General features: G+C 40.2%; 1 protein-coding gene across 3 annotated transcripts in view; it reads right to left on the bottom strand.

The window, feature by feature from the left end:
• ZRANB1 (zinc finger RANBP2-type containing 1) overlaps positions 1-13551 on the bottom strand; it is a 44104-nt gene that overhangs the window by 4584 nt on the left and 25969 nt on the right. For all 3 annotated transcript variants that reach the window (XM_069020249.1, XM_069020246.1, XM_069020247.1), the window contains exons 5-10: positions 12530-12683; positions 10139-10210; positions 9148-9346; positions 5631-5751; positions 4650-4779; positions 575-804 (exon numbers count right to left, since the gene is read on the bottom strand). In XM_069020249.1, the coding sequence (XP_068876350.1) occupies positions 575-804; positions 4650-4779; positions 5631-5751; positions 9148-9346; positions 10139-10210; positions 12530-12683 (906 nt within the window). The remainder of the gene's footprint in view (positions 1-574; positions 805-4649; positions 4780-5630; positions 5752-9147; positions 9347-10138; positions 10211-12529; positions 12684-13551) is intronic.

Genomic DNA, 13551 nt, shown 5'->3' with positions numbered 1-13551 from the left:
AGTTCCATGTCTTTATCATAGTTATTAAAGAAAAAATGAGTTGAGTTTCATTAGAATAGAAGGTGGAACATGCTGCAACTATGGGCCAATATTTGTGCTGCATCTTTTAGGAAAAAAAAAAACCAAACCAAAAGGCAGATTTCAGTCTTGCCTTAGGTACAGAACCCTTATTTTTGTGTCCTTTTCTAGGTATGCTGATATTCAATGCTCTCAGGCACAGGATGGGATTGTTGGGGTGTCCTGTGCAGGGCCAGGAGTTGGACTGTATGATCCCTGTGGCTCACTTCCAGCTCAGGATATTCTGTGACTCTGTTCTGTGGTTCTGTTTCTGTCATTTACATGGACAATGAAGTTACATTCCATTTACAGAGCTGTAAATAAGCATCATATTTATGGGAAAACACCTTTCAGAATCACCTGGAATGATGGGGAAGGGAGCAATATTAATTAACCAGAACAGCACACTCCCTGTAATTCTTTGGACACCAAAAACCCACGGGGCTACAGAGATTGCTGAGCTTCAGCAAGCAGCTGTGACAAAGCCACCACCACACATCAGGTGTTTCTTTCTTACCTCTTGAGCAGAAAGGAAGTGAATGTGCAATAATTTCCTCTCGCTGTCCACCAAGGGTAGAAAAGTAACAGTAACATCATCGTCAGTGTTCAAATTAGCACCAGCGCCTCGATTGCCATAGCCATCATTCTCCATGGCAACCAGGGCGGAGAAATGGCCCCTCGTGTAGCCCAGAGCTATGGGACTTTTCCAACAGAAACTCTGTTCCCATAACAAAGGCAAATACACACCTGTGGGGAATTAAAGCACAGGGTGAGGCTCAGAACTGGTGCTCAACAAGGAAGGATTTTGATACAAACCTTGTGGTTTTGGCTGAACTGTAACAGAAGCACATCACTTTCAAAACGTATTTGGTTTGGCCTGACACTGACACACTTTTCAGTAGAGCTAATTGTTATTAATTAACACAAGTCAAGCATCTTTGCAACTGTACAAGTTTAGACACGAAAGATTAAAATCACAACCAATTCATTACTACAGCCCTAAAATTTATGGTCCATAGTGCAGTGATGAACAAAAAACAAGGTTAGAAAAGCAGCCTTTTATGTTTGGTAACTCTTAAAAAAAAAAAAAAAAAAGAAGAAGAAAAAAAACTAGATTCTGCATCACAGAAATAAAGGCTACAGTCAGATGTCTATTTTTACCAGAGCAAAAAATTCCACCATCTGCTCACAAAACCTATTATTAAAAGAACTCACTGCACAAAATGTTACTCAGCACTGATGTAACCCATCCCAGAGAATGGGACTGCTCATATACAGTACTCACAGATTAAATTAACACACATCAATTATTCATATAAATTAAAAAAAAAAAAAAAAAAAGAAAAAAAGCACCAAAAAGCTTTTTTACATTTTACTACTTTGCTCAGCTACAACCAACACCTGGTGCCACAGATTCTGAGAGGAACTGCACTTTTTCTCCCCACTACTTTTAGCAATAAAGACAGCAATTTGCTTGAGGTCTCAAAATAAAACTGGAACTCCTTTCTTCCAGAAACATAAATAATTCTTGGTGTGTACTGCAAGACAACTTAAGCAAAGGCACAGCTCACCTTGTGACAGGTTAAAAATAGCCCCACATAAACTCAAGTGCACATGTAGCATAGCAACCCCTCTAGTACAGCTGCTGCTGCAAACACGGCGCTCCTCCAACAGCCACGGAGAGGGAAGGGCAACGCTAAAATGGGAATCGGAGGCAGGGGGTGGCTTTGGAGGTTCTACTAAAGTTTTGAGCTCATCTTTTTGTGCTGCAGTAAAAATTAGTGGGGGCTGCCAGTAAATAATTGTCCCTTTTTTCCCCCCCTTGTTTTTGAATTAGCAATCAAGAGCTACCTAAAAGTCTTGCCATTTATTTAAAATGAAGATTCACTCAAGTTTTTACAACACCACGATTTAGGGACAGATCCTTCTAATACCTTCTTAGCCCTCCCTTCCTCCTGTCCCCATTATTAAGTCTCATTCTAATGCAACATTAAACACAAAAGGTGAAGATCACGGGATAAGCCTTCACCAGAAAGTTTCAGATCTTTGCATTAAGGGAAAGAACCAAACATCCGGTCAAAATTCCAGTTTACACTGAAGATAACATCCAGTCAAATGTAAGGAAGACAGTCCCCCAATTTCTGGGAATCAGTTCTTCATGCACACAGTGCACAGCTATGTGCCCTTTCAGGACTGAAACTCATCTGGTTGCCTCCATGCCTACACTGAAATTCAGCAAGTTTTGGAAATCTTTTTTCACCACTGTTTTATCTTGTTGAAAATTCCACACTAATCATTTCCCCAAGACAGAAGGCTGTGCTACACTTTCCATTCCTCCTCAACACTGTGATGAGCTCCACAACAAAAGAATTTCAAGCATTGCCAGGGAGAATATCTAGTGCTCTTAGGAGTTATAAAAGTCACTCTGATATAAAGTGAGAAGGTCGTGTAACAACAGTTGACATGAGCACAAGCCACAGAAAATAAAGAGTATGGGCTAACACCTATCCTGAAGCCACCCACATAGGATTTAGTGTCTCCAGCCTGACCTGATGATCACTTCCATCACTTACCTTTTTTTCTGCTCAATTTTAAAAGCTGCATATTTGTGCCACTAAATACATGTGGCCAGACCAGGAGGGTCTGACCAGGGTCATAGTTAGGGCCTGAGCAAACAGGTCTTCCACCACTGAAGCTTTAGTATTTAAAGAAGCATTAACAGTCAGTTGGAATCTGGGAAACAAGGAGGCTGGCAATTATGGGACTCACAGCAGCTACAGCAAGGATGCCAAGCTGGAACAAGGAATCTCTGGAGAAAAAATTCTTGTCAGGGAGAGTATTTTAGGGGTGGACAAGAGGGTGCTACAAACTGAACCATGATGTTGAACAAGCATTAAAAAAATTCAATTCCCCATTTCTATTATAACCCACAATTACAGAGTGGTTTGGGTTGAAAGGGACCTTAAAGCCCAACCAGTTCCACCTCCTGCCATGGGCAGGGACACCTTCCACAGGACCAGGTTGTTCCAAGCCCTGGTCAACCTAGCCTTGAACACTTCCAGGGACTCTTCTGGTGGATGTGATGTTAAACAGAGGCAGGGTGCTACCCAGCCATTGAGGGACACCCCAGCACTCGCCAAAGCTCCACATGCTGAGCACAGCCCACACACAGGCCCAGAGCAGGAGCCTCCTCCTGGCAGCCCACCCCACTCGGAGCTCACGGCTGTTGGGTTTCAGCTGTGCCAATGGCGTTTGATTAGCACACATTAACCACAAAAATGTGGCTGGGCAGGGAGAGGAGCAATTCCAGGTACTGTGACACAGGACTCCAAGTTCACCTGTTCCCCGTGCTGTGTGTTTCCATGTATGGCTGGATGTGGCTTGTGGCAAGCAAATCTCAAGTCGTAACTATTTGGCTGCCTAAATTCATGGAAAGCCATGTGCTGTAAAAGGGTGTTCCAGGCACCCTGTTTCCCTCTGGTTCACAGAGCAAGAAACCATTTCAGCACATTTAGGCCGTGTAATACTTGTCTGCATCGATGCCCAATCTAGGAAATAAAACCATTTGCAAACCACCAAGCCTTAGAATTAAAAGCAACACAAACCTGGCAAGTCAGATTTAAGTGACATGAGTAACTGTTCCTCCCCAGTCTTTCATCCTCAAAAAAAAAGTTAACATGTAACTAAAAAGACTACCAAACTTTTAGACTCCACAAAAAAGTAATTAATTTCCCCAGATAAAGTCTTGTTACTGCCCCAAACTTAGAAGCCAAGACTCGAAATAGTTATAAATTAACATTAACTCCACAGTTTGGGGTTTCCTATACATCATGGGTTTGCCTCCTTCCAAAGTCACCATACTTTTTTTCTTTCAAATCACAAAGATGTTTTGGGAAGCCCTCTGCTAAGCTATAAATAGAGTGGGTCATCATCAAGCAGATGTACTTGAGGCCAGGAATATGAACTGTGGGCAAAACAAATGTCCCAACCCCCTGGAACACACACAGAGCCTTCCCCATGGGTTTTATTTACAGCTCAGGATGTGAAGATGCTCCCAATCCCCTCTCATTTTATTATCTGAATAGTAAAGTATTAGCATGTAATAGAGGGGAAAGTTGCCCACAGATTTGGTTTGCAAAGCAGAAAATGCATCTTTAGAAATCTACAGATGTTAAGTCTAAGCAAAACTGGACTGAGCCATCTTCATATTTATGTTAAGGACAGTCAGGCTGTCTTGGAGACAAGGAGGAGAAAAAGTTAGAAAGAACCTGATCAAGCTATGCAAAATTATAATACTAATGAGAAATAAGTCAGTATTCACACCACACTTGCTGTAAAGTGTAAATTACTCAAACACAGATAAATTTTTAAAACTTCCTTTAAAGTACATAATGGAGTTCACTTTTACAGGCACCATGCCTACTATAAAATGAAAAACTGCAAGTTTGGAGAGATTGTCTTGATCTTTTTAATAGCAAATGAAAATTTACCTACAACAGAATTCCATCCTTTTCCAGACAGTCCCTTCATGTCACTATTGATTTTACAGCCCAACCTTGTTTAAAACTGAATTTAAAAAACAAAATGCTTACCTTGGAAGCGGGTATATCCTAATGTTTCTCCCCGAAAACTCTTGTAATATTTTACTCCATAAACTATAATTGGTCTTCTAAGAATATGTGCAAGTACAAAAATGTGTGTCTGCTCCAAACTCGCTCCAGGCTGAACCAAACACAAAGAATGACATCACTTGAAACACAACTTACCATCCTGTGTATTGAAATTTAAAAAACAGTCTTCAAATTGAGAGAGAAAGTGCTTTTAAGAGTGATAAAGCTTTAACAGGAAAAACAAGAGACTGGAAAATTACTGGAAATAAGGAAAAACATTTCAGCTTGTCAGCTGTCAGTAATAATTCTCTGTCCTATTGCCCAGATTCAATGTAATGGATTTCATTCCCCACTTAGAAGTGAAACTCTACATAATGTTAGGTCTAAAAATAAAATAATGCACTCATCTGAGGGCACTTTAAGGCAAATACCTTTTGATGATAGGAAAAGGGCATATCCAAAACAAATCTCAAAGAAATAGCACCAAAATCATGTTTACACTTTAAAAGAGGAGCTAAAAATATTCCTATAGCTGGAAGCTTATGGGAACGTAAATCTCATTTTGGAGGGGAGCTGTAAAACCTCAGCTTGCTGGAGTTTGAGCAGTGTAAGCTGACAGGTTTGGAGGTGTGTTTTGGGAGGTAAAAGTGCTGCAGGAGCTGGAGGCAGGATATTAAACACATGATTATCTACTAGTTTGTTCTACAGACTTCACCTTAATACCATCGTTCCTTTTTTGTGTTGCACTGCTTAATAGCAAGCTCAAAAATTTTAATTTCAAATGAACCTTTCCATACTTGCAGAAGAGTTTACTCAGTAATATTTTAAGATCATTGGCTTAAGAGGGATGCTTTTCCTTCATACAGGATATTCTTATTCCCCAAAACCATTTCTAGTTCTGAAATTTCTTTCAGAAATTAAAATATCTTTTCCAAAAGCCCTCTGACAAAGGAGTTTTCTTACCTGGCTTGCAAGAGAGAGAATGAATGCCCAATCTTCCTGCCACTGTTCCTCTCGCAAGGAGAAATGTAAACCGAAGCTTTGGGAATACCATGATTCCCACTCTTTCCAGCGTGTGTAGAACCTAAGATGTTAAGGGAGAGAGAGAGAGTGGCAAAGGCAAAAACATTTACTCAACCACCATAATCCTGACAGCAATATTTAACCCTTGCAATCCTTTATCCCAAGAAGGGGGAAGAAAGAGAGCAAGTATCAGGAAAACTGATTTTGTTGTTTTTTTTTTTTTTTTTATCTTCAGGAGACTCCATTTATTAATCCTCATTTAAGAACCATTTAAAAAAGAAAAGCAATTTCGGCAGCAAACATGATCCAAGTTCCTACCAGGCTCCTGCCCAGTTTGATGCTTCTTGCAATAGGGGTTTTTTTAAGTCTTATTTAGGCTTATTTAAGTGTTGGTATACAGGGAACATAAGTAAGACATTCCATTTCGTACAAGAGGAGTTGCTCATTCTTCTCACAGAAAAAATAATTGTATTTTCTATTTTTAACAACATCCTGAGTTAATTAACTTCAAAGTACTTGCATATCAATTTCCAACAGCCCATGGTTAAGAGGCAGAATCTGTTTTCTACCACATTTTGGAGCAAAGGGGTGGTAATTCCATATTATATGGAGTTGTAAAGCAGTGTGGATAAGAATCAAATATGCAATGTGGGATTTAGTTTAGTCATGATATTTTATTTAACCATTTACCAAGAGAAATGACACATAAAGAAGATGATGTTTACTTTTTAAAATTTTAAACTCTATATAATCACCACACTATGAAAAAGCCACAACTTCATATTAGGAATCAGGATTTAGGGAACAGTGCTAAGCCAACTTTTTAACAACGGTCTTTACTGTGAAGACAAAGAAACCATTCTGAAGTTTCAGCTTATTAAAAAAGTCACTGAAATGAACTCATTTAATTAAAACTTGAGAGTATTAGCAGACAGGGAGTGTGTGTGGATAAGATCTTTCCTATGCTTTCAGTGAAGCTGGAATCACCCTAAAATCTTGGTGTGTAGGACAGCAGCCACCAGCCAGGCCGGCTTTCCTGAGTCCACCTAAAGCCCTTGCATGGCTTAAAATACCTATTACTAAGATGTTTAGATAGGTCTGTGCTAATTCACAGTAATATATCCACAGGGAATCTCCTGGATCTGCATTCCAGCTTTTATCCAAACACACCAATATTTCCACCTTTGCAGCTGATAAATATTTTGCCTGTTTTCTCCCATAAATCTCTGAGCACTTTGTGCTAAATGAATTCATTCCCAGGTCTCCTGAAAGAAATTTAATCAGATTCTGGGTAAAAGAAAAAACAAAGCAAAACAACAACAACAAAAACTCCCACATCACCAGAGTGAGAGAGAAAGCCCAGAAAATTCAAGGGAAAAAAGAAAAAAAGGAAAAACACCAAACTACTCCCCAAAAGCTTGACTGATTGTGAAAGTGTTCTCCTAAAGAAATTTCTTCCCTGAGTTAGCCAGCCATACACAAGATTTTGATCTCATTTAAAGCAAACTTTTCAGGTTAACACAAGAGAACTGAATGCATCCATTAAAGAATAAAATTCTGAAAGTCAACTTAGGGCATGTGCCCATTCTCCAGCAAAAGCTAATGGTGGCATACAAAAAGGGACACATCAGAACACACTTTTGTGTAAACTAAAAAAGTGTAGCTACTGAAAGGTGAGTGGAAAAGACTCCACAGGCCAGAGCCTCTGGGAACTTCACTATGGAGCTTTTTCCAAGTACCACATACAAGACTGTCTCTGGTAAATAGATTTCTCTTTGTTTAGCATCTAAACAAATAGAACAAAACAAGGTCAAATGAGTTACATGAGCGTTTTCTGTCTGACTATAAAAATACCCATTTTTAAGTGTCTTTGTGGAGGCTTTGAAGAATAATTCCACTAGATAAAAGTTTAAGCAGGGATTGTATTTAAGAGCCTGTTCCAGTGACGACATCGCTTCCAATCAGCCACATGTCCTAGCCCACAAAATTAAATGTATCTTCTCAAATGGAATCTATACAGCAAGTATAGAATGCACAGGATGATCAATTTACAACAAAACCTGGCTAAAACACTTATTCTAAAGACTTGTTCCTAATAAGGAACATGACTTGTTCCTTACAGACTTGATCTTTAAAGTCTGAAGACTTGTTCCTATAAAGGAACACACCAATCAGTTAAAAATTATGCTTCTAATAAGGATAAAGATTAAGCAAATTCAGAGTAAAATGAAAATTCTGTCTAGACATAAACTAAAAAGCTTAACAAGATTTAATAGCCTCTAAATGAGTGTTACATTTATACACACCAATAAGTCAACCACAGTTAACACCAGCATTTTGAGAGATTTGATCCAAAGCTCAGTAGTTTGCAGCATGTTTTTGGATACCATGCTTGCTTTTGTTACCATAAAGAGCAAAACCTGTTCTGTTTTGGCCTGATGGGAGCTGCCTGTGATGCCAAGGAGATTCCTGCATGGACAAGATGCACACTCCATGCTGAACAACACCAAAGCAGTGACAGATCCTTTCAGACACTGGTTCCTGGGAGAATTGCTACTGAAACATCACTTTCTGGAATCCAGCTCCAGAGGCTAATTTGGGCAGTTCTCTCCCAATAGCACAAAATTTACTTAGAGGTACTCCTAAATTAACCTTTGTTGTTGACCTCCTGCACAGCACTGAGGACGGGGAGAGGATCTTTCTGCAGTATGTGCTGACAGTGTTTCTCCTGTCCTTGACTACAAGAACATCAAATAAATGATCACCTGTGTCTTGGATTATCAGTCTTTATCAGCTCATCCCTTAGTCCAGGACACCCTGGAGAGCTGCTGGACAACCACTGGGGGTCCAACTAAGATCGTCCCTCTAGCAGAAGCAAACCACACTATCCAACTAAAGAAGGTTGTCAGTGCAAAGCAACCGAAGTTGTTTTACAGAATGATAAATCAATTTTATGGCCAAATGACAGAATAAGTTAAAGGCCAACACTCTGTGCTTTACTGCTATTATTTTAGCAGGCAGAACAGGGATAAAAAGAGCAGTCCTGAGTAAAGCCATAACTAAGCAGACGGAATGAAAATACTGAAAAGTTTATAAGGAATAAAAGGCTGTCTTCTACTAACACTCTTCTGCACAGCTCCCACCAAGCAGCAAGGCATGGCATGTGCATGATTTACATTGCAAGGACACAAATTCCAGCTGCAGTAACTGTGGTTAATGCATGCTTGACAAGTATAAAGCCTTGTAGTGTTTGAAATGCCATTTGCTGAGCATCACACGCCATCCCTGCGTTCACAGTGTCCAAGTTTCCAGTGCTCGTATTTAAAACATAAGATTAAGATCACAGCCGGGACCACGGTGACTCGACAGCTTCGAGGAGCACGATCCCAGGGAACTGGGGAGGGGTGGCTGTGGGGTTTTACCACTACAGCACATGGAAAAAGCTGCCCTAACTCACCAGTGGGAGCAGTCGTGTAAACTGTCGTGCAGAGCCTTGCGCAGCACAGAGTCCTTGTCGTAGATGCCCCAGGTGGCCTGGAGCACGGAGTCGAGCAGGCAGTCGCCAGCAGTGCGGTTCCAAAGTGCGTACAGCCTGCTGTCCAGGCGTGTCCCCAGCTCCAGGGACCAGTTAATGATGGGAGACTCCTCTTCCAGCTCTGCAACGGGACAGCCAGCTCTTAAACACTCCACTTACTTATCTCAGAGAATTCACACAGAAGAATAATGGCACAGTCTCAATAATCTGCCCCTCTGCGTGAATAAAACTCTGCTTTCCTTCATACTACAAGGAACAGGTGAACTACACCGGCAGAAGAAATTTCTTCTACTGTCAATAAAATAAACCAAAAGCAAACCAAACCATAGCACTACATCATTTGTTTGAGGATTGTTACTGAAATGAAAAGATTTTTTTCAGTTTTCCTTAAAAAGCTTGTGACTCAAAACTGACTTCTAAAGATTTTTAAAGCTCTACAAAGACACACTACAAACATGATTTCTACAGACTCTATTCTCCCTCTGCTGCATAAATAGACTGGAAACATTAAAATTAAAATAATTTCACATGGACATGCAGTGATAGGTTAAGGGGGGATGGCATCCTACTGCCAAAGGGCAGGGTTAGATAGGATATTGGGAAGGAATTGTTCCCTCTGAGCATGGTGAGACCTGGCACAGGCTGCCCAGACAAGCTGTGGTTGCCTCATCTGTGAAAGTTGCTGGTTTGGAGCAATCTGGTTGAGGGGAAGGTCTTTAAGGTCCCTTCCAGCTCAAACCATTCTGTGACTTTATGTCCAGGGTGAAGATTAACATGAAAGCATCCAATCTCTGTTTGAAACATGTTCATGGACAAAGCCACATATATAAAGACACATGTAGTTTATTTTTAGTAAGAGAAACATGCTCTGATGAAAAGCCAGGATGATCCCAGCTGTTCTCGGTGCATTTACCTTTCTGAACATCTCTGTCAAGTACTTCATCAAATAATTTTTCCTGGACTGTGGGTGGTAAATCTTCAATATCTGGAAAAACAGACAGCAAATACAAGAGTCACTTAATGCTACTGTAAAAGAGACATCATCAGCTGCTGCTCAGGAGAACTCACAGAACAGCTTTTGCCCTATCAGGTCTAACACTTCCTCTGGAAAGCTGCTGTCATGTATGACCCGAGGCTTTGGAGAGCTGCTGAGGGAGGTTTGCACCTCAGCCTCACTGTCACACCTTTGATGCAGAAAGGATCATCACAGCATGCATAGGGTGAAGACTGGATTTCTCTGAAGGAGAAAGCAGAGAACCACTTTGAGGTGGGAAATTTAAAGAAGGAGTAATTTTCCTTTCAACCCTATTGTACTTAGCACAGCTGCAATCCTAAGCAATGCTTTTCCACCTATCTGAATGGCTTCTCCCCTGCAGTCTATCCCAATGGACAGGTACAGTTTGTCAAGGAACGTGTTCTTCTCCAGAATATCCACTTCCTTAATCATCTCATTCAGACCTCAATAAAATAGTTTTGAGAACCCCAAAGGTTTGCAGATAAGTTAGAAAACAAGAAATGGGAAAACTATTGAGCTATGCCATGGAAAATGCCCCCTACTGACAACTGCTCCAAGAACTTTAGAGACAGAATTTGCAACTACCTCATAAAAAAGAAGGAAAAAAAACCAACAAACACTCTCACACGTTCTAAAACTCAGCATGTGCCACACAGTAAATATTTGCTCCTGGCCTGCATTCCAACAGGATAAGCAGTAAAGGGTTGCCGGGCAGAGCAGCGACCAGAGAAACTTTGCTGGTTTCAGCACAATCATGAAACTTAAACATGTGAAAGTTAAGGCAATAGATAAAATAGGAACAGGAACATCCAGCATCCCTTCAGTCACTCTAGGGGATAAGGACTGGGGCCTACGTGGTATTTCAAGGACACAAAGATCTCTCTTAATTGCAGTGTGGTAGCTGCCAGTCCTGCTCAGATGTCCAATACCCCAGGGCTTTTAAGTCCACATTTAGGCACATGAGTTGCTACTGAAGCACATTAATGCTTGGTGCAGGCAGGGTGACGTGGGGTGGTCCTTTTTTTGTGCGATTGATTGGGGCTTTTAAAGCTAAAACTGCTTTTAGTGGCCAGCAATCAATTTAAAAGCTTTGCACTCTAACATCCATGCATTGGCTTTTCAGGAGGATCCAATCTGTTAATTTGAAAGGTTGAGTGGAAACTGGTTCCTAAACTACATTGTTTAGGTAATATCTGAACAGAACTGTGTGATTTATACTTCTATCCTTGGAAATGCTCTCTGGAGCCAAACTGCAAAAGATGTGCAATTGGCAAAGTGTGAGGAAAGTGGAAAGCCTTGATGCTTTTGAACAGTCTTATTTTCTAATTACTTAATGGCTTAATGTGTTAAAAAGCTACACAGTGCTTTAAGATGTGTCTCTTGAGAACACTGAACAAATCCTTCAGCTCTGGAGAGAACAACATATCTCACGTGTGTTAGGAAATCCTTCTGTTGCCCGTTTCCCTTCTGTCCCCCAAAAAGCAATGAAGTTTTAGCCTCCTACAGACACCCTGTACACCCATCCTACCTGCCTCTCATACACAACCCACAGAGTACAACTGAATACAGCACCTCAATCAGGTACCCAAGTGGTAAATATTATCCAGACTTTCTGAAGAGGAGGAGATGAGGTAACACTCAACCAAAAGGGTTCCAAATAGAATTCTTAAAATGTTTTATAAAACACACAAAAGAGATCTGCTGATTGGCACAGTTTCCAGCTGCATATTTTCTTACTGCTGGTAGCATTTCTATTAAAGGAAATAGCTACTGAAGATTAAAAGTCTTCTAATAGCTCCTTGTTAATAGATAAACATTCTCTTGATCTCAGAGTACCTCAAAAATATTCCAAAAGTGCTATTGCTACAAGCAGGTACAAAGAACAGCTCTGGGTCTCAAGAGAAAGGACTGGAAGCTAAAATAGCCTATGTGAAAAGTCATACCATGGACCAGAAATGTCTGGGCTTCAGTATTCACTTTAAAAACAGCCTTTCCTTAGAACACACCACTTTTCTTCCATTTCTTCATGTCTAAGTAGGACAACAGATGCTCAGCTCACAGGAGCAATGCATGGATGAAAGTGTACAAATACTGAGCAATTAAATTCAACTATTAAATCTGATCTAATAAAATAGGTCTTAATAAATAAACCTCTTAATAAACAAATTAATAAAGCTCTTAATAAATAAAACCTGCACACACATCATCACCAGAAAGTCAAAATACATTATTTTCAACTAGTGACCAAGCAATAAAATCTTCCAGCAGGAAGAAGGGTTTTGTAGCTACCTGCAGGTAACGTAAATGTCACAAGGTCAGTCAGAAAATAGCAAGCAAAGTCTCCCTTTCGCTGATGAAGAGATGCAGCAATTTCACGGCGGATTTGTTCCGTGACCTCTGGACACACCATGGCAGGAATGCACTTGGCTGCATGTTGGGATACCTGTAACACAACAGAGTTACTGCACTCAGGATTATCCCGTTAAATATGAAGATTTGGGAGGGATGACCACCAGCAGAGAGTACTTGGTTAGCAAGGAATGCAAGAGACCTATAAACACTGGCACTCTGAAAGATTGAAAGTTTAGTGACTCCTAATGAACTGTCTCATTTGTCATGGAAATGATAACTGGTTAAAAATATCTTTCAGTCAAAGCAGTGAATTAACAGGTGACCACTCCCAGCTGAAAAAGAGATAAAAATAGGAAAGAGCTCATAATAACAGCAATCTCAAATCTCATGCATGAGCCCAGTCTAGATTTAACAAAACTTCATTACCCCAGTACTAGACAGTTTCCTACAAACAATCTTCCCAAAAACTATTAAGCTAAGAGAGTTAAATTTCTACAGTTCTAGTCATCACTGGCAGCAGAAACTAGTTCAACAATGAAGGGTAAGTGGCACAGGGATGACACCAGATGCATATTAAAAAAACACCTTTAAGACCCACATTTTCACTCATTCATATCCTAGAAAAGGAAAGTATCACTGGGGCTCAAGCACTACTAAGCATTTTCAGAAATGGCAAGATGAGTCAGTATTCCTAGGCACAGAAATAAACCAACCACAAAAGTCTCTAAGACAGTATTTCAGTAAATTAACTTGTTTTTAAACATGTAACTCCATCCACGCAGAGTTATGCAAGCAGCACAAAGCTACTGTTATTAGTCGTATATAAATATATACTCAAGGCTTTAGCTACATTTGTCTTGCTTCATCTACTCTTTTTAATTATTCAACACTGAGAATTCCATCATCTTTATGTACTTTGCAGGCAAATAGCAGCTTTCAGAATTGCACTAAGCATCAGG

Source organism: Aphelocoma coerulescens, chromosome 6 (genome assembly GCF_041296385.1).
Source record: "Aphelocoma coerulescens isolate FSJ_1873_10779 chromosome 6, UR_Acoe_1.0, whole genome shotgun sequence".
Taxonomy (NCBI): Eukaryota; Metazoa; Chordata; class Aves; order Passeriformes; family Corvidae; genus Aphelocoma; species Aphelocoma coerulescens.
This window is presented reverse-complemented; position numbering and strand designations above follow the sequence as displayed.